This window comes from Parasteatoda tepidariorum, chromosome 7 (assembly GCF_982258835.1).
Source record: "Parasteatoda tepidariorum strain Cologne lab strain chromosome 7, Ptep-v5.0, whole genome shotgun sequence".
Lineage (NCBI taxonomy): Eukaryota > Metazoa > Arthropoda > Arachnida > Araneae > Theridiidae > Parasteatoda > Parasteatoda tepidariorum.
Window position 1 is genome coordinate 102,702,402 of NC_141761.1, and position 24,526 is coordinate 102,726,927.

General features: G+C 27.0%; 1 protein-coding gene across 7 annotated transcripts in view; it reads left to right on the forward strand.

The window, feature by feature from the left end:
- Window positions 1–1,537: 1,537 nt before the first annotated feature.
- LOC107436671 (diacylglycerol lipase-beta) overlaps window positions 1,538–24,526 on the forward strand; it is a 42,807-nt gene continuing 19,818 nt past the window's right edge. The window contains exons 1-7 of one of the 7 annotated variants that reach the window (XM_016048482.3): window positions 1,538–1,810; window positions 8,987–9,116; window positions 12,742–12,864; window positions 14,417–14,576; window positions 20,071–20,211; window positions 20,797–20,951; window positions 21,693–21,783. In XM_016048482.3, the coding sequence (XP_015903968.1) occupies window positions 12,770–12,864; window positions 14,417–14,576; window positions 20,071–20,211; window positions 20,797–20,951; window positions 21,693–21,783 (642 nt within the window). In that variant the 5' untranslated portion in view covers window positions 1,538–1,810; window positions 8,987–9,116; window positions 12,742–12,769. Of the gene's footprint in view, window positions 1,811–6,185; window positions 6,327–6,448; window positions 6,893–8,986; window positions 9,117–12,741; window positions 12,865–14,416; window positions 14,577–20,070; window positions 20,212–20,796; window positions 20,952–21,692; window positions 21,784–24,526 lie in introns of those variants that run through there. The other 6 variants (XM_016048467.4, XM_016048457.4, XM_016048475.4 and 3 more) reach the window with 6 other exon arrangements.

A 24,526-nucleotide genomic window follows, 5' to 3' on the forward strand; every position in this document is an offset into this window, starting at 1 on the left:
GAACGCCAAGCTACGAGAATAAACATAGATAAAAAAGAATTCGTTACTTATTTAATGGGACTTTTACCGCTTAGTATCGTCCAAATTATAGCTCAAGAGCCAGAAGAATCCACTTCGAACTATGATTACGTAAAAACTTTGTTATTGAAACGTTTTAAACTTTCCCCGGAACAATTTAGACAAAAATTTATTTACCACAAAAAAGAACAGAATGTTTCTTGGCGAGATTTCGCTTATGAACTACAACATTATTTCGAAGAATGGATAACCGGCATCAAAATTGCAGATTTTAAAAGTCTTAAAGAATGCCCGAGTGTAACATTGTAACATGCGAGAATACAGCCTCTTTGTCAATACGCCAGATGTCGCTCTCTTTAACAAAAAGCAACGAACTTTCTGGATGTAAATCAAGAGTGAGTCAGTTGATGTGTAGTTTCTAAGTGAAACTGGTTGTATTTAGGTAAAACCTGAAACCTGTGTGGTTCGAACCTAAGTGGTTAGAGTCTATGTGACTCATGTTATTATTGAGGAATAAATATTATTGTTATTGTTATTGATCATATGGTTGATTGAATTAGTTGATGATAACCAACATCATCGCATTATGGTGTAGTTTGAAGTAACTCGGCATAGATACCTGACATATATATATATATATATATATATATATATATATTGAACAGCCGACTCATTTTGGGGTTTTCGACAATCAATGTTTAACGCCGTTGCCTTGCAATTTTAAACCCAATACAAAAGACAAGGGAACTTTTGGATCAAGCATTCAGACAAACTAGCTGAATGGAGGACTTTTTCATAGAACTATTCGGTATTTACGTTACATGGGGAAGAAAACCACGAAAATCTCCCAGGGGTTTCTAACCTATAATCCATCACCAGTGCAATTTTGATGAACTAACGGTTACGCAGAAATAAAAATATCTGTTTGGAAGGCAAAAAACTCGGCGATTCGCTGTCAGGGGTGTTATGCAGAAATTACACGCTATCTATTTTGACCCCAATAATCCGCTTCTTATTTGTATGTACACCCCTTTTTATTTAAGGTTTTTCGATTAGCCCATCTTGGCTGCTTGCCAATTTTCCAATTTTGCCCCGAAGCATTTTTACGCTTCTGGACGTAGCTTTTTATTGTAAGCTGTTTCAAGCATTAATCATTTTATTTTACTATGACACTTATTTGACAACATGATTTCACAGCAACATTTTTTAAGTTAAAAAATTTTAAATTTTAATTTCATCATGTTTCTCGTATTCAATGTTAAAACAGACATTACGCAATTCTTAGCTAAAGTCGCAATATCACAGTTAATATAATTCTAACGCAAATACTAATTGAACTGCAGTTTAATTTAAACGTAAGATCAATTATTGTTGGCAACTTTATCCTCCCTCAAAGATTAAAAATAAAAGTTAGAAAGAAGCTGGCTGGCTGACGACATTTTTAGGTGCCCGGTTCCTTTAAATTTAATATTGATATGGTTCTTAACTAAAAATCTAAAAAATTATGTTAATTTACTATTATTAATAACACTTAAAGTTATATCCAATTTCACAATAAACGAAAAATAAAACCACTTGTATTAAGAACATTCATGAATAACAGGATGGCGAACTATGGAGAAAAACAAACTTCTACGTCTTTCATTCGCACGTTTATGTTAATTTCAAATATATATCTACAAAAACATCTTGAGAAACAAAGTATAAAAGAAAAATAAAATGAAAAATCAGTCGATGTTTTATCACGAATATAATTATATCTTCAAAATGAAGGAAGCAGCGTTTCCAGATGGTAAGCAATAATTTCATTTTCCTTTATTAGTTGATGTAACAGATATTACAAGGTCGCTTTTTTTTTCCCTGTTTTATTCTTCTAGATTAATTCTTATTCTTTGAACTTAAATAATTCTATTTGGCATATCGTCAAAGGAATAACAAAGAATTTAAATTTGTAATCAAATTGTTTTTATTACAAGTTCGAAGCATATCTTAATTAATAACAAATTTCATAAAATAGCAAATTAAAATAAATATCTTGAAAAAGCGACATTATTCAAGTAGATTGAAAAAAGGTGAAAATTATTCTATTTTTGTCGGAAGTAAAAGAAATAGTGCATTATTATCAAAAGAGGTATATGTGGTTTATCGGCGGTGATAAAAATTTATCATTCGGTGGTGATCTGAGTGACTTACCCTACGTTTTCCATTTTAAATCTGGCAAACCCATTTTCAATTTCTTAGTTTATTTGAAAAACGTAGTTTTTCAACAAAAAAAAATGTTTTTAGGACCAAAAAGTGGCTATACATTTTCATAGTATTTAAAAAAAAAAAAAAAAGTAGCTTGTATTGGAAAGGGCACAGTTTCTATCGAAATTTAAGCACACTAGCTATTCGGAAAAGATCGAAATTTCGATCGATAATAAAGATAATTTCCTTTTATGGAGAAAGATACATCTTACGGCAAATAGTCCGGAAATTGTTGATACTTTTATTGAAACCTAGAGCAGATATACAGTCGGACTTCTATTTAAGGAACTTCCATTTTGCGAATTTCTCTATTTTGCGATTATTTTTCGAGGAACCAAGAACATTTCGGAAGTTTCCTTGTAAAATAACTTCCAAATAGCGAAGTGAATTTTCTATTTAACGAACTTTTCTTTGAGATCCACTTTCCCTATTTCCCAAAATATTTCTGAGCATTTCAAACTTGTTTACGCATTTTGTGGTGGAAATGACCTTGAATTGATTTTCGAAGTCACTTAATTTTTGGCGAAAGCAATAAAATCCCTTTCCCTATTCTTTTTTTTTTTTTTTTTTTTTTTTTTTTTCATTTCAAATGAAAAACTTGAACAAAATTAATGAATTTTATCAGTAGCAATTAAATGCACGTGGTAATGTATGTTTAAAATAACTTTTATAATAAATACAACTATAATTTTGTACATAAATTTAGCTTTTTTTTAGTTGAAAATGTATGTAGCATGATAGTGTAACACTAGATAATGCTTTTCTCTATTCTTGCTTACCTTGCAGATTTCTTTTATGGTTGATTTATAAAATAAATAGAAGATAATAATTTACACGATAAAAGTTTATAAAAGGTTATTTTAATTATGTCACGTGTTTATGAATTTAAAACCTGTTTAAGTATTTCAAATGGTGATTTTCTATTTGACGAATTTTCCATATAACGAACATATTATCGGGATTTATCGACTTCGTTTAATAGAGGTCCGACTGTATTTCATTATAATATGCAATTCAATATAATATGCAGTATATTTTTTAAAAAATATTGTTTAAAATATCTTATTTTTATTTGATGATCATATCACAATACGATTAGTGTAATTATTGGTATTAAAATATTTTTAAAGTTCATGAAAGAATATGAAATAAAAGTGCTAAAAAATATTAAATGTGAACATTTGTTTCCACAAATTTCAGACTAGTTTTTGTATATTAATTAATTTTAAAATAATATTTGATAAACTTATGAATATTTAATGAAATAAAATAATAATTAATTAATTCGTAATATTTAATTAATCCAGGTTCAATTATGTGCCTCGATATTTTTTCCCGGCGGATTTTCTAAAGCTTCATTTTACTTTGCTTTTTCCGAACTGTTATGCCAGGGCTATTTTCCATTTCCCTGAGAGAAAACCGATTCTTAAGCATAACTGAAAATGTTGTGCCCGCAGAATGATTTGTAGCAGTTAAATACAAGTCTTCCCTAATTCAAATCTTTCCTTCCCCCACAAAAAATATTAATTAATGCTAATGTTTGAGTTTAACTCATCCAAGTGTTTAACCAGAATAGCCTGGTTGATTGGGCGTTTAGCTCATGTTCAAAAGGTCGTGAGTTCGAACCCCACCGGCCGAAGACTTCCCGTGTACTAAATGGTGACTGGTGTACATGAAATCTGTCGAGATTACAAAGTCCTCCAAGTTCCTATAACAGACCATTACCTAAGGGGGTACTGGATCGGAGATTGATCGTGTTCTGGTTCAGGTCAGAATTACGATCTGCGGATGGATAGAAGGTGAGTGAATGTGACCATCTCCCTGTAAAACAGGCTGTGACGTATGTCTGTCGCAAAATCGAGTTCTTGGTCATAGATGGCGCCACTGGAAAACAAAAAGAACCACGTCCTTCAGCTTTAAAATAAGCTTGTCAGTTTTGACAAGTGACATAAGAGACAACAACAACAGTCAACTAGTTATAAATGTGCTTCTCTTATTATGTAAGTTTTAAGTTGAAGATATGATGAATTTAGCTAAAAAGAATAATCCCCACCCAAAAACGGATTCCCCCCCCCCAAAAAAAAGGTGTTGATGTCTCACCCATCACCGAAAAAAATTCTCGTTCCCTTCCAACTAGACCACAAGTTGTAAATGCACTTTTCTTGTTTATTACTTTACGTGATTGTAAAATAGTGCATTATTGATGTAATAAATTTACCTAGAAAAATATCTTCCACCAAAAGAGGTTCTAAAAAGTATAATCTTTCTCCCCCCCCCCCCCCCCCCGAAAAAAATATTCAAAAATGTCCACTTAAATAGTAAAAAATATTCTTTAAATCTAATCTACAGATTTGAACAACAAAATTGTATGAAATATTTTTAAAAAGTATCCCCCTATAAATGACTATGATGACTTGTCCTCCTTGGTACCCCTAGCTATAATTCATGATCTATATCTGTCATCACTAATATTAATATTTAGTATTATTTTCATTTTAATAATATAACACTAACAATCCGAATTCTGACAAAAATTTCAGGCTTTTTTTTGGCGCGTATAAATAATAAAATAAATGATCGAGGTTTTTTTCTTCATATCATTAGATTATAAGTATTAAAAAACACATTTTCGAACTTTTACTTAAATTGTTTCACAACTAACGACGTTAAGCGTAGGTATGTGAACACACTTAGGAAGCAGTGGATACAAATACCCATCGCACAAGAGATACTAAAATATATACTACACATTTTAAGTACTAAACTATGGCTTTCATGTTAGTTGTAAAGATGCAATTTTTTTTTAAATTTGATTTCTCAGAAACGATTTCGCTCAACTTTTATATTTTGTCATTTAAAATTATGTAGTTATAGTAGTAGTTAAATGAAAATGATATAAAAAAAAACTATATACCTTACAATTCAAAAATTTTCCAACTATTATTAAATAAAATAATAAAAAATAATAAATATTTACTAAAATTTATTTTTTGCATTGAATTGTCTTTGGGCAAACGAATGTCATGAATGGGTCACAAATATATTTGATTCGTTTATAAAGTTCTCGAGGTATGGAGACATACGCAAAAAGTAAAATTATAACATTAAGGTGTCCAAACATTGGACAGCTCTCCTGACCCATATATGGGGACCATAGTACCCTAATTGCGGCACCCTCCTATATTTGGATGGTCAGAAATCCGAATCCGTCGAAAAAAGGTAGGTTTATTCATAAAAGAGTACGTTTTTGTGTCTGATTTCGTAAATTAAAATACCGTATGCACTAATTAATTAGCATATTTCACCCCCTCAAGCCAGTAAGATTGAGCCCTAGAACGTTAAGATCCAATAATTACATCAAAAGTTATTCAGGAGGCGCCGTTTTTTTTTTCTTTCTTCTATTGCACGTTTCACAATGATAACTAAGCTAATAAAGGGTCCCCTTGAAAAAAGTGACAGTAATGTAGCGTTCTCAGTGGAAGTGATTCGCATATGCGATCGTCCGTCAAAGCGATTCGCGCTTTACTTAAATTTAGCTGTCAAATTCTTCAACTTTAGTTGAATAGCTACTGATGATTTATTGAAAGAATAAAATTTCATGTCGTTGCTAATTCTTTCGTAAACAGTTTTATTTCTTTTTGCCTTCAGCAAGTCATTGTGGTGCGTCTTCCACAAATTGATTAACAACTCCGTCTCACTATCTGTCCAAGACATTTTCCTTTGCTTATCCATTTTTGTTTCCGTTTTCGAAGACGAATCTCGATTTGCGCGCGCTAATCTAGTTTCTCAAACTAGATCAACTGTAATCCAGTTCACTCAGACTTAATCCATCACGTGACCAACTGAAATCTAGATTACGCTTTAATCTGGATTTACTTGGGCTAGTGGAAACAGGAGGGTATCATTCAACTTAATTTATTAAGCATTCACACTGTATGACATATTACTACCGCATCCGGCGAGTTGTTGCAAATATATGCACGGTCCTGCGGGATTCGCATGGACTAGTTGAAATAGCCCTATTTCTCAAACAAAAGTGAAAAAAGGTTTCAATGGAAGAAGTAAGCAAAATTTTTTTTTATTTAACAAAATATAAATATTTCTCATATAAAAGTTGAAAAAGGTTTCAATGGAAGACGTAAGCAAATTTTTTTTTTATTTAACAATATATAAATATAAAATTATAACTGGAACCGCAAGTATAGTTCGTCTGCTTATGATGAAATTTGACAACCTGCGGTTTTTCCTTTTTCCTTGACATTTCTCTTTTTTATCGTCCTACTTTTCACGTTGTTTAATTATTTATTTTCCCACACAAATTTAAAAAAAACTAGTCTTGACATTATGTTATCACTAAGTTTTTGGATGTCTAATTTAAATTCTTTATATTTCTACACATATTACAAGTGAAAGTATTCTTCAAATCCCCAAACATCAAATAATTATCTTCAAAGCTTGGCTTGTTGGAATTTTAAAATGAAATTAGTAATTTCATCTCTACCTTAAAAGGATGAACTGAAAAAGTGTGCAATATCAAGTAACTATTCTATGTTTTGAATTTCTATGCTAAATGCTTCATTCTATGACAGTTATAAATTTCTAAGTTTTCTAGCAAGTATTTATTCCGGTCAGTTTTTTATGTATCTTGATATTAAGTTATCTTCTCAGATTTAAGTGCAAATGCTTTAATAACTGATCATTCATTAATAGTAGGGATGTAACTGACAGTGATTTGGCTGAATACCGAATATTCGGCCGAATAGCAACATTTTTTAAAATAAAATATCATCAATAATGATCATTTTTATATTGAAATAAGTTTAATCATTATTTAAAATTTTGCTGTATTAATGGTATGGGGTAAAGGGAAAAAAAACTAATAGAATGTTAAATAAACTATAGATAATTAGATATTAAGATAATTAGAAATATTTAGGATAAACAAAAAACTGACTAGCATATTTTTTAAGAAACACTAAAGTTGAAAGAAACGAAATCTTAATTATTAAAACAAAGCTTTAATGCTAAAAATAATATTTTCGAGCAAAAACTATCCATAACACATTAAGAGAAATAATGTCTAACAGAAAAACTTTTAAAAATGCAGCGCTATCATGAAACGCCTATTAAAAACAAAGACCAATCTTAATTTTTGAAAAAAATTTTTAAAGCTAAATATTTAAGTTTTCCAAGGACCATATTTTCAAGATGAAAAAAGAACATTATAGCCTTTAAAAAGACCCTCTAAATTTCCGCATCATAGTAAAAACGTCTATAAAAACATAAGTTTTTTGAAAAGACAAAGCTAGATAAACTAACAAAAATAAAATTCTTAATTTTTAAACGATAGATTTAACCTAAAAATCTTAATGTAACTTATTCACATTGCCGTATTTTTAGAAAAAAAGTTAACGTAAAATAATAACGTTCATTAGACAGGCTTGTTAGAAAATGCTGTCACAATAAAATCGCTGATAAAAAGAAAAGTTGATGAAAAAATCAAAAGGGTAACGAATAGAAAATTATTCATAGTTTTGAAGTATAACTTTAAGATTACAGTTATCTGTTTTACCACACAAGAAAAAAGTGACTATAAAAGAATAAAGTCTGTTAAAAACGTTCTGTTAACATGCTTCACCTGTTAACATACTTAAAACAAAATAACAACAAAAAAACAATTTTTAGAATATGAAGTGTTGAAAAAACGATAAAATTGAATTGCCTGAATATAATTAAAAGAAAAAACTAAACATTAAAAACCTTTAGCCAAATCGGCCCATTTTGCCAAATATTTGGCAAGAGGGCCAAATACAGAATAGTGGCTGAATATTCATTGCATTCCTAATTAATGTATGTTTGCCTGTCAATAAATTTTCAAAGCGCATCTTGTTTTTAAAACATGTTTTCTCTTTGTATGTCTGTTTACCTTTTTTTCTTTATTCGTGGTAATAATTTCTTGTGCCTGTATCTTCAATTAACAAAGTGGAATTCTGTTCTTCTGCAGTCTAGCTATAAAATTTTCATGATCGACTTTATTTGTCTAGATTAATAGATAATCATAAATAAACTTAGTAAAAACATTTTTATTTATTTCTAGCTATTTGACAAAATGTCTGATTTTTCTTTTAATTTTGATTATTATTGCTGCTTAATATTTTTTACAAATAAATGACAGGGTTATTTTTTTCTTAAGTAAACTACAGTACAGATTACTTTAGGTGTTTACTTTTGATCATTTAAAATAATATACTATTATTATTACAATTGTCCCTGTCTTCTACCCCTTAAAAATGGCCTTGGTTACATATTTACCCACTTGAAATTTTATGGTTTTAAAATTCTGGTTAAATCTTTTGTACTTGCAAATTATTACATTTTAAATAGTATGGCTGTAAATAATAGCTTAAATTAAAATTAGCTTTTTATTTCTTAAGAGAGTTTTAACTTCTTTTTTTTTTATTTAAAAAGCATGACATTTTATAGACTCTTCTATTTATAAAAGTTATGTAAAATTAGAGAAGAACAACAATTAAATTCATCTCGGAACTTTTTTATTTTATGATTAGTTAGAAATACAGATGGTTCATCATTCAAATCATTCAACACTCTCTCATAAAATCATATTCATTACATAAATGTTTCTATTAAATTGGTATAAAATTTGAACTGCATACTAATGATTTAAGCTTATTACTGATTTATGTTTTTTTTTTTTTTTCAGATCAATTTTAAAATTTAAGTTATGTGGTTCCTTTACAAGCTTAAAATGATTGACTTTTCATCTCTAATCGATTTATTTTAAAAAATGATCCAACTACTATTTTAAGAGAAAGAGAACTTTTTAAACCTAGGTAAGTAGTGAGGGGGAAAAAATGTCTTAAATGTTAACAGTTTTGCTTCAATTTTCATCATTTCTGTATTTTATTTTTTGTGCATATCAGTATATAATATTTTTAATTATGCTTTGTTATTACTGTTAAGTTCATTTCATATTTTGTTTTGTTTGAAACCTTTTTTTATTAAAAATAATTTTTATGTAGATATTTTAGAAATTGTAAAATGAATTTCAGTAATTTTCTTTAAAAAAAAAATCTTAAAATAAGATGCATTCTTTAAAAGAAATTTTAACTGGGTCAAGGTATAATGTCAAAGTCACAAATTACTAAAATATTCATCATCCATAAAGTTTTAATTTAAAATGAGGATGTAATTCTAAAGGCATATGTTCTGATTTCACTCCTATGTTCTTATGGGGAAAAAATTCAAAATCTAAAAAAAGTGCTATTCACTGACTAAAGTTAATGCATTATATTATAGGATGTCGTTTGAAATAATTAAAATATATTTTTAACCTTTAATATATTATCAGTAATTAGGACTTACACGCTACAAGTAGCAAAACTGTTATAGTCTCTTTTTTTTTTTGTTTCATACTTTGTAGTATAGGTGTGTTACTTTCTAAAAATCTAGTGTAGCTAGTAGATTGATGCAGAAAATCAGTAGTTTGTAGCCATTTCTAGTAACTACTTTTAACGTTAGTTTAGAAGAGGAACAAAGTTAAACACAAATAATGTTTAGAACCTAATTGATGATAGTCTTTTAGTTCATCAGCTGTGCAATGAAAATGACGCTGTGGCTGAGCATATTAGAATTACCATTAAGTTTGATTCTTTATAACAAGTAATATAAAAAAATTAAAGTCAATTCCTACTTAGGTCAACATAGAAAAATTTTATTTTAGTTACTTTTTATAAAATAATTGAAAAATTTTCTCCCATATAAAATTAAAATAAATTAATTAAATTTAATTAATGAAATAATATTTAAAAAACTGTATTAACATCAAGTGTCATCCACTACAAGTTTAAAAAATTTTATTTGAACTTCAATGGATGAATGAAAAGTATTTTTTTAACGATTGAAAATTTGAACAAGATCTATATATATATATATTTGTTTTAATAACGGCAGGCACTTGAACTTTCGTTCTTCACCTCGGAAGATGCCGGAAGTGTTGCTCATTTAGCATTACCCAGTGGGCACCTGTGAACCTAAGTCACGGAGGCGAGCAACATTACCCACGCCACACTGCCACAAACCCGTTCATAGGGCGGGCCACATTCACACATCACACACAACAGAGGACAACACAGAGAGAAACATCCATGCCCAGAGCGGGATTCGAACCCTCAGCCATTGGCTTCGCAGTCAGGCATGCTAACCGCTCGGCCACCTGGCCGGCTGAACAAGATATATAAATATATATATAGAGAGAGTATGAACTAATAGTTGGAATTGAAAGAAAAAAAAGGCGTATGGTAACAAACAACTATAAAAGTATAAATATGGTGACATGGACCACACATGCTTCCACATATTGTTCTTTTAATTTATCTGACACAGCGAATATAAAATAATTAAATGTGTACAATAAACTATTTTTTTTGTTCAAATAGAACTATAAGTTGAAAATTATCACTGATTTTATTTTTAAAATATGTGAAAAACTGAATCGCTTATAGTAAAATTTAAAACAATGTCTACCGCTTGACCAATCAGAAAATTCATTTCTTTTTTTGCTCATCCCTATTTAATGAATGAATTAATATTTGAAAAAACTGTATTAACATCAAGTGTCATGCACTACAAGTTCAAAAAAAAAATGTATTTGAACTTGAGTGGATGAATAAAAAGTATTTTATTAATGATTGAAAATTTGAACAAGATGTAGGGAGAGTGTGTAACTAATAGTAGGAATTAAAAAAAACAGTAACAATTCAAAAGTTGGTGTTCCTTTTGTTTTCCCCATTGTGAACTTAAGGCTATTCTTCTAACATCTCTGTTTTTACTCGTAACTACAGAGTTGGATATATACTACTTTGTATTCTGCAAAGGAAAATGGAAGTCTTATTAAAATTATTGCCTTTATTTATTGATATATTTAAATGATTAATGTTATTTTATTTGTTTTATAAAGTGTTATCTGTTGCTAGATAAAATATTTTATTAAAACTTTGATTTCTATTACATCAACACCACAGATTTTTTTCAGTGTTACATTTAATGATTACGTTCTTAAGTTATAAATTTTACTCATACAGTAAAATTGTATAAGCAAGAGAGAGTGTTTAAGAAAATTATTTTGTGGTTAAATTTTTTATTTTTATTTGAAATAAAAACGATTTTGTAATTAAACTTTTGATCTGAATTTGACTTAACAGTTTTATGATTAAATGTTTTTAATAGAAATCTAACAATGCTTTATTTGTGTTTGTAGCTATATACTTAAGTGTGCATGCAATTCGCGTAATTAATTTGTAAATAAAAATGCAATTAACATTAGTAAATAGTTATAATAAAAATACTCTTTATTCAACAATTCATGCAAAACATATTTTTTTATCTTATAAATTATTTTTGTTGACCAATTTAATAAAAAGCTCAACATGATCCTATCCACATATTTGCATGTATTCAGTAGTTGCAGCTTTTTAGAACTCAGTTTTACTGTATGAAATGCTTGAACACAAACTTTTTTTTTTCACTTGATAATCGAATTTTTTTTTTTTACTTTTTTTTTTTTTTTTTTTTTTTTTTAGGCTGAGCATAAACACAAGCTGTCTGAACTGGAGAGGTTAATTAAGTCATTAACAAATGGTTTAAAATAATAAATTAGCTCATATAAACATATATCTTAATTATTTTTCTGCATAAATAAGCCAATTTATTATTCTAAATCACTTTTTACGAATTTTTCTTTTAATGTTCAAATTTTTTTTAATTTTGAACTTGAGTGTAAATTAAAACTTCCAGAAAAATTCTTATTTTTAATAAAGTTAAACAGTGACTACCTTTCGAAAGTAGTCATTATTTTTATTTAAAAAAAGTATTTTAATTTCACTACATTTTTAATGAAGTAGTTACAAAAAAAAATAACTAAGTTTCTTCAAGGATTATGTATTATATTACGTGGTTTTTGCACTTGATGGACAAAAGATTATTGTCAATTTTGTGACATGTTTTTGTCAAAATAAATCCAATGCAATATTTTTATGCATATACGATAAAGCGAATTCACATTATAGTATTCTTTTTTTTTTTTTTTTTGTTTCGCAGGGGTTGTTATATTGAGTATTGGCTGCAATTTGAAAGAATATAATTTTAGAAATTTAAGTCTCAAATATTTTGAATTCCTGAGAGGAATAAAAAACAATTCAGACTGCTGTAATTCAAAGAAAAATAACTATTTTTCATCTTTAATTATTAATTTTTTTTTCTTCTAAAAAATATTGAAACATTTTTATTTCCTGAATGTTTTGAATACCATCACTAGTAGTAGTTGCAAAACGCATTTAAAATTTTATAATCCCAAAATCTATCTTTAAAATTATTTTTTATGAAAAAAATTGTAGTTTGATAAAGAATACTTAAGTATTACTATAACTTGAACAATTCTAATATTTATCTATATTTTAGATTCATTTGAATCATAAACTATTAAAAAATGCCTGCATTGATATTCTTCAAGAGGAAATGGCTGATTGCTGATGATGACTTAGTAATACCATTTGCTGTTGAAGCCTTCATAAGATTAATGTGGTTTGTAACATTTTCTCCTTCATTATATATTTTAAACTTTTTAAGAGGTTGACTAACTGCAATGTCTATTAAAATTAAACAAAGCATTATGCATGTTTTTTTTTAAATAATTACTTAAAAATAACCACTTGTCACATGATGACTAAAATTACAGAAACAACTGGCCACTTTTCCCATTGCCTTTTTTAAAAATCTTTAATGATAAAAGTCTATCACTATAGAAAAGAGACTTGAAAAAAAAAAAATTCACTAAAATCTCCAGTGTTGCCAAAATTAAAATTATACTTCAGTATCCATTGATTTATGGTGGAAGGGGTGTTCTTTAACAATTCACATATTTAAAAGTTGTAATATAGAAATTATATGTATTTTTCCTCGCAAAAATTTTTACATAAAATTCTTTATATACAGAATGTCCGGTTGGACAGTCTGGTTGGTAGGGCTTTGGGTTCGTGTTCTTGAGCACGTGAGCTTGAATCCCGCCAACTGAAAAATCTTATATGATATTAAATGATGACTGGTGCATGTTAAATCTTTCGGGGTGACAAAATCTTCCAGCTCTCAAAACCAATATTTCGTGGAGTACTGAATTGGAGATTGATTGCTCTCAGGTCAAAATTACGATGTGTGGATGAATGAATGATGTATGAATGACTCCACCCTATAAATGAATTGTGACGTGTGTGTGGTTGAAGACGTATTCTTGGCCATAAATGGCGCCACTGAAAAGACAAGAAACTCATCCTCTGCCTTAAAAAATTATTTGATTTCTCAAGCAGGTTTGCTGATATTGTCAAATGACATAAGTGACAACAACAAAATTAGAATGTACAACTATATTTTTTTACATATTTGTAATAGTGCTGTTGAATTATCTTTTTATTGTCATAAAGTATTTCTAATGTGATTTTTTTTTAAAGTATTTAATCCAAGCAAAAAGCAGTATGCAAAAATATCTATTAAATTAAAAGGACCTATTAATATCAGTTACCGATTCATTAGATTTGAGGAAAAAGTGACTACTAAATAAATAGAGCTTATCGGCCATTGGTTACTAACTAAAAATCCTAATTCTCAAGTCTATTTGAAAGCATAAAACTCATATCATTTGATTACATTACTTATTTTATTTATTGAATGTCATTTATCTGTTTTACTTTGAAACAAGTTATTTTGAAATCGCTTCGAAATATAATTAATTTATGTGGAAAATTTTCAAGAATACTTAAAACTAATTGTGTACTTTTCCCTGTCTTTAAATTTAGTTGTATTTGCTTGAATAAAATGTATTATTAATCAATATTTATTAAAATAATTGAAATATATCATGATTTAAAAAAAAATAATTTATTTTAAATTTGAATATAATCATATCTCATAAAATTTAAAAATGCGATACATATAAGTGTGTTATAAGCGTTATTTTTAAGATTCTGTTTATTATTTATTAGATTCAGAAATTTTGTTTGGTTAAAAATGAAATAATTAGGATAAATAGTTGTATGAAACAAAAGTATAGAGTAAAAAAATCATTTTATATTTTATTTCCCAGGCTATCAACTTCATTAGCAATTACTTGGCTGAATATCAAAAACTGCAATGACTCAGATCTTCTAAATTATTTTCTTTTTGTAATTATTGGAGATCTTTCTGTTTCTGCAATTGTTTCTTTTGCTGTTTGTTTTGTTAGTTCTAGAGGCTCAGTTATGGAGGTAAAGTTATGTCAATTTTATTAGATTTTGTTACTTTTTGTTCTTTTCATGCTTTTTTGTTTACTGTTTAACATATTAGTGTAATTAATTACAAACTACTATATCCAAAATTCACTGCACGCCTGTTAATTTCTTTTTTAAATGTCTAATATATTTTTTTAGATTGTCTAATAATGAGAACTGTTTATTATCTTTATTAATTTCTTTAAGTTGTATTCATTCTTTAAATTAAAACATGATAGTCATCTATGTTTTGTAGGAGAATCTAACATGAATCAACCAATTATGGTCTTTTGAGCTTTTTTGTGATATATATGCTATTAACAAAGATTATTTTTAGAAAAAATTTATGAAATATATACTATTAACCTTTTCCGGGGGGCTGTGACAGCAGTTGTCACATCTGATCTTGGGGTCCTGTGGTGGGCATGTGACACTTTCAGCGTAAGAATAGGGGAAAAAATCTCCTCCTCAGTTAAGAGACAGGATCAAGTTACAGTGGGATTTGTTTTATTGTTTTAGTCACTATGAGAGGTCTCACCTTTTTAAGCTAAGGGGAGAAAGGTTTCTTTACATTTCCCACCTACCTTCAAACATCTATACCAAGTTCGGGAACTTTTTTGTTTGTCTGCCGTTTTCTTACGTCTTTTTTAGTCAGTTTCATTGTTGCCATTTTTTGGTACAAACTTTTTCGTTCTACTTGTGAGTTATATTTTGAATAAATTAATTCCTTTATTACAAATATAATTTAATGAATATTTTCAATTGTATATAAAAAAATATGGAATAATCAGAATCGAAAAGCGCTATTTTAAGTAAATTAAATCAAATTGAAATAAAATATCAAAGCAATATACTTTACATAAACTCAAATAAATAGTTTTTTTTAGGTTTTGATTTAAATTCGTGGTATAAATATAGTTATTAGAATTTTAAGATTTTGATTATAATTCCTGCAGTTTAAAAAAAAATTTCTTACATGATTTTAAATAAATATCTGCATTTCCGAAGAGAAATATGTATACTTAATACTACCGAAGAGTATTTATACTTTTAGATACAAAAATATTTTAAATGTCACACTTATAAATATATAATTTATAATTACTAATGTATTTTCTATGTTTAAGAAATTGAAATCATAAACGCTATTTTTAACTTTCTTAAGAAAACCATTATCCTTCTGTGGCGATTTTCATGTTTCTTTCCTTTTTTCTACACACAGTTTAACTTTCAGTTGTAGTTTCTAGAATTCTTTTAATATCTCAGTTTTGTATCTTTTTATAAGATTGAAGCTAAATTTTTGAACAATAAAATTCTACAAATCTATTACAGGAGTAAGTTGAAGTCAATTGTGAATGACTATGTTTTTTAAAAAAAATGTAAAAATGCTAGGGAAAAAAATTATATATGCTACGCAGTTTCGATAAAGTGCTTACTTTTCATGAAATTTGCAGCAAAATAAAAGAAATGAACCCGATTGTTATATGATAATCATTTGCAACTGAAGCACATTAACTGAAATATTTATGAATTTTCGCGTTTTTGGAACTATTTTAAGAAGACATAAAGGAAGTTGAAGAAAAATTTTGCTAGATATTTAGAACGCATATTAGATTCTAACTAAGAGTTCAAGGGATAAATGTACTAAGAATCGTGTTTTAAATTTAGAGTTCGGTTGACGCATAAAATATTTTTTAAAGGAATGATATAAACTTTTATATACTGTTTTGAAAATTAAGAAAATTTTGTATATTTATTTTTAAATAATTAACAAAGTTATTATAGTTTATAATGTTTTAAGAAATCTTAAAAATTTATAAAATAAGAATTTATTTGATAACATAATTTTCAATCGAAATGATCTTACTTTCTTAACAAGAGAGGATCTTTCAAATTAGCTGGGAGTTAGGGCAAAATTTTCCTCATTTACCTTGCTTTCTTATTTCATTATTATTATCAATAATAATAATAACAATAATAAATAAATGACTCTGCTGAATAAAGAGAAAAAATATTTATCATTTATTGAAGTGACCGGTATTTTTCAAAAGTCGATAGATCAAAAAGATGAAAATAAAATAATTCATTCAAAGAGTTGATATCAAATTAAATTTCCTATATTTTATTTTCCATCGGCTATGACTTAAATCCATTCACTATTAATTCAGACTGAAGAGACCTGTCTACAAAAATATGACATTACAACTATTTATGTTCTTTCCTAAGATTTATTATCTTTCGATGAGATATTAAATTTTCAGCAATGTTACAAATATTTATAAATTAAAATATTGATATTTATAATGTATAATATAGATATTTATAATTAAATAAATTATGACCACGAAAAAGAACTCTTCATGTATATAAAAATTGATTCAAAGAAAAATCTATTTCACTCGCGAACAAAAGGGTATTTTTCGCATTATAACCCGATTTCACTGCATGATAACTCTCAGGAAGAACTGATTTCACACTTTAAACAAAGTAATCCCCAAAATGCAAGAGAGGAAGATCTATCCATTATTTACATGAAAAATGGATGTAGATCGAGCTTTTCCCTTTGGTCCTTGAAATTTCCGACGTTTTTTAACTCAAAAAAAGAGTGTTTATTATCACTGTGCACCTCATTAGCTTGTTTATTTTTTGCGGAAACATGTAAATAAACCAATCCTTTTAATATGGCATCGAAGAGCTTATAAAAAAATAGATATAACTTTAATAACTTATTTAAATAACGCCAGCGATACCAAACAGAAATTTTCAAAAGCTGAGTTACCCGCTGAAACAATATTCCAAAGAACAAAGTTTTTTTTAACTATTCTTCAAATCTGTAATAATATTTTTACATTTTAAACAGTAAAATTTTTAAATGTTTCATAATACGTTGAAAGTATTAATGTAAAGCAATGACACACTACAATTTCACTAATTTTAAAGTTAATATATGATGTAAAATATTTGATAGAACAAAAAAAAATTTTTAAACAATATATATATATATATATATACATATATATAGTGATTGCGCGCACATAATATTTTTATAGCTAGCGTAATGAATAGTTTTTCGGGACTATGGTTAGGATTATGTGCTGCTTATAGAATTTAAAACAATAAAATCAGGAAATAGTGACACACCGCATTAAATCTGAATGTTTATAAAACACTATAAATAGTCGACATGTGACATTCGGAATGTAGTTTTTTACCTTGAATCCTATAAAACCACCAAAGAAGTTTTCCCGCGCTTTCTCAGTTGTCAACAAAAAACTGGAATCCACCCCCAGTGGTATTTCTATTACCCCCAACTGCGGTGGTGAAAAAGATAGCAAATGACGTTTAGAATAACAGAAGGAGAATAAAATTCTCGGGGATGCTTAACACTCATCACTTGTCTTGTTCTAGGGATTAGCGGTTCCCTTTCTTGTGTGGTGATGTTCAGTTCATCAGTTTTATAAGAATAAAAAGGAATAACAATTAAAAATAATATACTCTTAAGTAAGAGAAAAAGATCATTAGAATGATCACTAATTGCAAGGTGTTAAAACTATTTATTTAATATAGATCATTTAAGATATTTAGAGTTACAAATTTTGTTCCAGGAAGGCATTCACTCCAATTAATAATAGGTACATAAAAAAAATTAACATGAAATTATACATTATGAAGCTGCACTGCTAATATATAAAATAAATAAAAAATAATTAAGGGGTGATAGAAAATTTTATAATATAACTTAGCTGTTGAGGATCCTCATATTTTTTGTGTCTTAACCTCAGCTCTCCTAAAACCATGTGTGTCTTTTCCTTTTCTCTCACCTCCTCTAACCAAGCCCCCACAGCATACTCAACTCTTATTGGCTGTTACCACCACCACAAAATAAGTAGGGCTATACTTGCTATTTCTTTTTTTTTTATTTTTGGCTAAATTATTTAAGGGCAGAAAAGGGCAGGTGAAAACTTATGAAAGAGAAACTAAAACTTTAAAGTAATTATAGCAGTGCAGAGCAGTGCAGCAAAGATAAAAGTAACAAAACATCATAAAAGCAATACCACATATATATAAAAGTAACAAAACATCATAAAAGCAATACCACACTTGAATTCATCCCCCAGTCTCAGAAAGAGCCCACCAGAGGATCTCGATTTCTTACTTTTGCGCCCACTTGAAAAGGTTAACTATTTTGATAAATTTTGTGTGTGTTAGGTCTAAAAATATTGTTAAACCTTTCTTAATATTTATTTCTTCTTTTCCACCACATAAATTGCGAATTTGTATTTCATGAAATTAAAATTTGTCAGCTCTGTTGCACAATTGATTTTCATTTTTATAAGACTATAAAGTTACATCAGATGCTTAAAAAAGTATTCTGTAGATCAGCAGTTCCCAAAAAGGTGTCCCTAGGATTATGTTAAAGAATCGTAGAAGTTGCGAGAATTGGAACTTTTTTTTTTACAAACTATGATTTTTGAAATATATAATTAAAAAATAATATGGAAGCAATACCATTTAAGTTTGCTTGTAATTAGTGACACATCTGACACAAACTGCTAATTAAGGGTTTTCAGGATTAAAAAATCCTTAGTTTTTATCTTAACAGTTACATTTATAATCCTATAATGTCAGTCAAAATGAATGCCTTTATTTCATAGATGCACTATGCAAGATGTAATAAATGTATTGTTGACCCCTTTCAAAAACTAGTTTAATATGTTATATATGATTAATTTTGCATTTTCTTTGAGGGCAAATGTATGATATGCAGAGAGAAAAATGTTAAATGGTTTTAACTTGTAAACTAAATAATTTTTTATTTAATTTTAAAATTTTTCATACCTTTTTTTTATTAATCGACACCCGACTTACCAGAAAGTTGCTATTTAGTAATCAAAAATAGGAGTTGTATTATATAACAGGTTGACTTATATACTAAGATATAAGATAATTAGAGACGAATATACTTGCAGAAGGTAGTAAGTATAAGCAGATTTTCAATGTTCTCAAATATTCAATATGTGCTCCTTCTGTTATGTGGGCAACGTGCTATGCTCCTTCTGTCTTCGGGCAACATGCCTATTTCGATCCTGGCAATAGCCACTGTGACAGCAGAGGTGTTCAAATTGGTCATGGCCATTGCACCTGGAGGTACAATTTTTTATGAACCCCATGGATAAAAAATAGCATGAGGTAAGATCTGGGAATTATGGTGGCCAAGCTAAGAGTGCATTATCTGCTTTTCTTACATAAAGCTTTTGCAATGCAATTTTATAAAGGTGTTTTCATAAAAATTCTGATGATAATTGGACTTCCAGCACTATCTATTGGTAACTATCCAAAATTTGCTTATATTATCTCAGCATATATGCATATTTTTTATGAATCATCTAGCATTGTACATCTATTAAATTAGGGCATTCATTTTGACTTACTCTGAATTAAATCACTTTTTTGTAATTATTTTTTCATTCATTGTTTTTCTTTGTTTTAGGTGCACAAAAGAAGTGGTTTAACTAAAGTTTTATATATTAAAGTGGTTACTGTACTAGTAGAGATTGGTTTAGCCTCGTGTGTAATTTGGTTCTGGTTCGAAATGGATAGAAAGTGTGTTGTAAAAGAGCTTTTCGTCAAAGTAAGCCTTTTCAGTCACGTTATACATAAACATCTTCTGAAAACTTTTACATTTCTAAATAAATTTTTGCTATAGGTTTGTTATATAATTGAATTATTCTTTTAAAAATCATCATAACTAAAAAGTTGGGACATTTTTATTCAAACTAAGGTGAGGAAAAAGTTTAATATGAGTTCAAGTTTGCTTTATCCTAAAAGATTATCCAAATAATTTGGTAAAAGAATTTGATTATTGTTTTCTCTTTATTTTAAAAAATTAAGCAATGCATTAAATTAATAATATAGTTAATGCTATATGTATTTCATGTTTTTAAAATAAAAATAAAATTTTGAAACAATTAATTATTTTGTTTCAAACTGTGATTACAAGGAGAAAATTCTCGTTTTAAAAAGATATTGCTATTTGGTTTAAATCTTCACAATTATTTATTATTATATTTAAGTATTTAATTCCAGTTTTCAGTTAATTACTTTTTATACTATTTCCACAAAAATATTTTTTGTTTATTATGAAATTAAATAACAATTTGTATATAATTATTTTGAATTTTACCTTATGTTAGATTTTGTTTGTTTTATATTATAGGTAACTACTGTTGCTGCTTGGATTTATATTTTAATGTTAACTATGGGTATAATAGTTGGTTATGATTCACTTGGCTCTTCAAAATATTGGAATAAAGAGCAAAACTCTAATTCACTCAATTTTTTTAAGAAAGCTAAATCTATCTGGAAGTTCCGGTAAGGGTTATTTACATTCCATAATTTTTTTTTTTTTTTAAATAGATCCCTTGATTATAAGTGGAAAGCTGCTCTGATATAACTTAAGCACTTGAGAGAGACTAATGTATTATCAATCTTGTGTAACATTGTATTAAGTAATCAAATTGCATTTATTGCTAATTATTGACAGTTGGATTAGTACTCCAATTAAAGTATAAAATTGATTTAAACAAATTTTAAAATAAGAAGTTCAAAATAATAAATCAAAATGGTTGTTTTAAAATTTTAATGTTAATTTTAAATATAAATAGTAATTTAAAATTTCGTTTTGCTTGTTTTTGGTTTTATTTTTTTTATTTAAATGGATAAGTACTATAATAGTTAAATTATTTACATTTTATAATTTAATATCCATAAAAATCATTATGTAATATTTAATTCAATATCTATAATTTATATGATGTATAATAATCAAATTTAAATGCTTTACTTTTCAAGCAGTTGAATGCTATATTGTCACAGTGTTGCAGAAAGGTGGTTTTGGAGGTTTTTTTTCCACTCCTAAATTTAAACGTAAACTAAATTGAATTCTTCATTCACAAACTTATATATGTTTTAAAATTAAATTAGTTCCTCATATAGTAGTCCCGATAAAAATATTTTATTCTGACTTGTCTTAATTTTTAGCTTTTTGTCCTGATATATATATATATCTATATATTAATTTTCATTTTTAATACTCAATTTTAAATTTTTTAGGTTAAAACTTTTTTGCTGTTGTGCAGATATTGGTAATCGAAGTGATTTCATTTATGTTGAAATCTCCTCCTTCTTAGCTTCTTTCTTAAAGGTTTGTAGCTTTTATAGCAGATTTTTCTTCATTTTCTTAATGATCAGTTATTATAAATAGCAATTTTTTCTAATTATGGTATTTTATTCTAAAAATTTATGGTATTTTATTCTTTGCTAGATTCTAGACAAAAAATATTAAGTCAGAGTAGTCAACAAGTTTAGAAAGTATTTAAAATAAGGATTTGTAACTACACTTAATTGGTTTGAACCTGATACTAACCATTTTTAAGGAGTATATATTTCATAATATAAATTTATTTTTAAAAAAAAGCAATAGTTTATTAAATTTATGTGGTGATAATTATATTTATATATAAATTTATTTTTAGCAACTGTAAAAGAAATCGACAATTTCATAGCTGTTATGCAAATTTTTTTTTCTTTCTTATCTTTAATTTGTATGAATTAAATGTAAATAAAGGAAAATCTAAAAAAATATTCAAAAGTCTGTTGAAGCAGTAATGACAAAATTAAGCAATTTTTCTTATGCTTCCGATTATAGCTAGCTATGTATAAATACTGTAAAAGCTCAAAATAATGAGTCTGGCATATTACGAGAAGTCCTCTATTGTGACTAATTTCAGAGTCTTTGTCAAAATATTAATATTAAAGTTATGAAAGTTGCATGTTTTGTATGAGTTATAAATTTATTGCCTTTTTCTGTTAAAATTTTTTCTTTGAAGGAAATAGTTTTCTGTTTTAATGGTTATATGAAAACGTTTTGAATAGAAAAAATTTTTATTTATTCATTTTCTAAATGCTGAAAAACAAACAAAATTTCCTTTTTACATTTTTAATCCTTATTTTTTTCTTATTGATTTCTTTTCTTTAGAAAAGATCAATAAGGAAATTTATTATTTCTTATAATTTTATTATATATTATTATTTCTTATTATTACTAATTTATTATTTCTTATAATTTTATTATATATTATTATTTCTTATTATTACTAATTTATTATTTCTTATAATTTTATTATATATTATTATTTCTTATTATTACTAATTTATTATTTCTTATAATTTTATTATATATTATTATTTCTAATTTCTTATTTCTTATGAAATTTATTATTATATTATTTCTTTGCACATAAGCAAAATTTCCATTTTACATTTTTAATCCCTTAGTTTTTTTCTTATTGATTTCTTTTCTTTAGAAAAAATCAGTAAGGAAATTTATTATTTCTTATAATTTTATTATTTTCTTATTATGTATATTATTATTTCTTATTATTACTAATTTATTATTCCTTTTAAAAAATTTTATTATATTATTTCTTTGCACAAAACAAACATAATTTCCTTTTTATATTTTTAATCCCTTATTTTTATATAAAAAAAAATTTTAAGTGACAACCAACTAAGCTATTCCTTCAAAATAAAATTTTTCTTCAATTTTTAGAAATCCTGTCACACACTTCTAAAGAATACACTTTTGTTTGACTACATATATATCATATCCACATATCTTATTTTCCTTTTTTATAACTTGTTATTGAAATCAACTTTTCTTGATATCAATGATGTCAAAAGGTATCGCACCTCATTTCTATTTACATCTTGTTACGATTTAGAAATGCGTTTTTTTTTTTTTTTAAAGCACTTCTGTAATAGACATTTCTGCCCTTCGTAAAGTACCAAGTTTCATAAAAATACACAAAAAGAAAAGAAATAGATAAATATTTATATTATATTTAGTCTTTTTACCAACATTAAATAAAATCTTATCATTAAATATATGCTACTGAATTTTAAAAAAAAAAAAAAATTCGCTTGAAAAATATACCAATTGGTAATAATGACAAGTTTCACGGGATCTAAATTAGGTGTCCATTTTCAAAACTTGCCTGACAGTTGAATGAGAAGAAACAAAAGTGATTTGAAATATAAAATGTAAAGTTAGTTTCTAACAAAAAATGTAAAATAAAGGTGAGAAACAGAACTAGAGAAACCTCAGTAGTCAAACAATGGTAGTTATTCTTGTTCAGTTTTACCATCTTTATTTTTATTCTCTCTTGACTACTGAGGTTTTTCTTGTGTTGTTTCCCACCTTTATTTTCTATTTTTCCTTGGCAACTTTATGTTTATATTTCAAATCACTTTTTCTTCTTATTCATGTCCAGCAAAACTTGGAAATGGGCACATATTTTTTAGTGTTTGAAACTGTTATTTTCAATCTGTATATTTTGGAAGAGAAAGAAGTTTTTTAATCAAGTAATATCTTACTGATTCAGTTTCTTGGGATTATTTATTAAATATATATTTACTTATAACAAGAAGCTTGCTGTAACGAGAATTATATCTGCTACTGTTGTCATTTAACAAATTTCCAATGTGCCAAATTATTACATTATTTTTTTATTTAATTGTGTTAAACAGTTTTTTTTTTAAAAAATTTTTAACAATAAAAAAGTTTTGACAGAAAAGCAAACATGTAGTATTTGAAAACCAATTAAATTTTGCAACAATTATAAATAATTTTTATATCATTTCACCCATTGCTTAGATAAATATGTTTCCTGTGTGAATTCTTTCTTTTATTACTTTTGTCATTTTAAAATACTTACATAAAATGCCTGTTTTGGTAATTATATCATTCATTTGAAGAAGAAAAAATTGAGTTTGCTCGCTATCAAAATTCAAGCATCTTAACATGTACAAATGACTTTATTTCAGTCTTGGATAAAATAAATCTTTACAAAAAATATGTATTTACTAGCCAAATTACTTTTCTATAT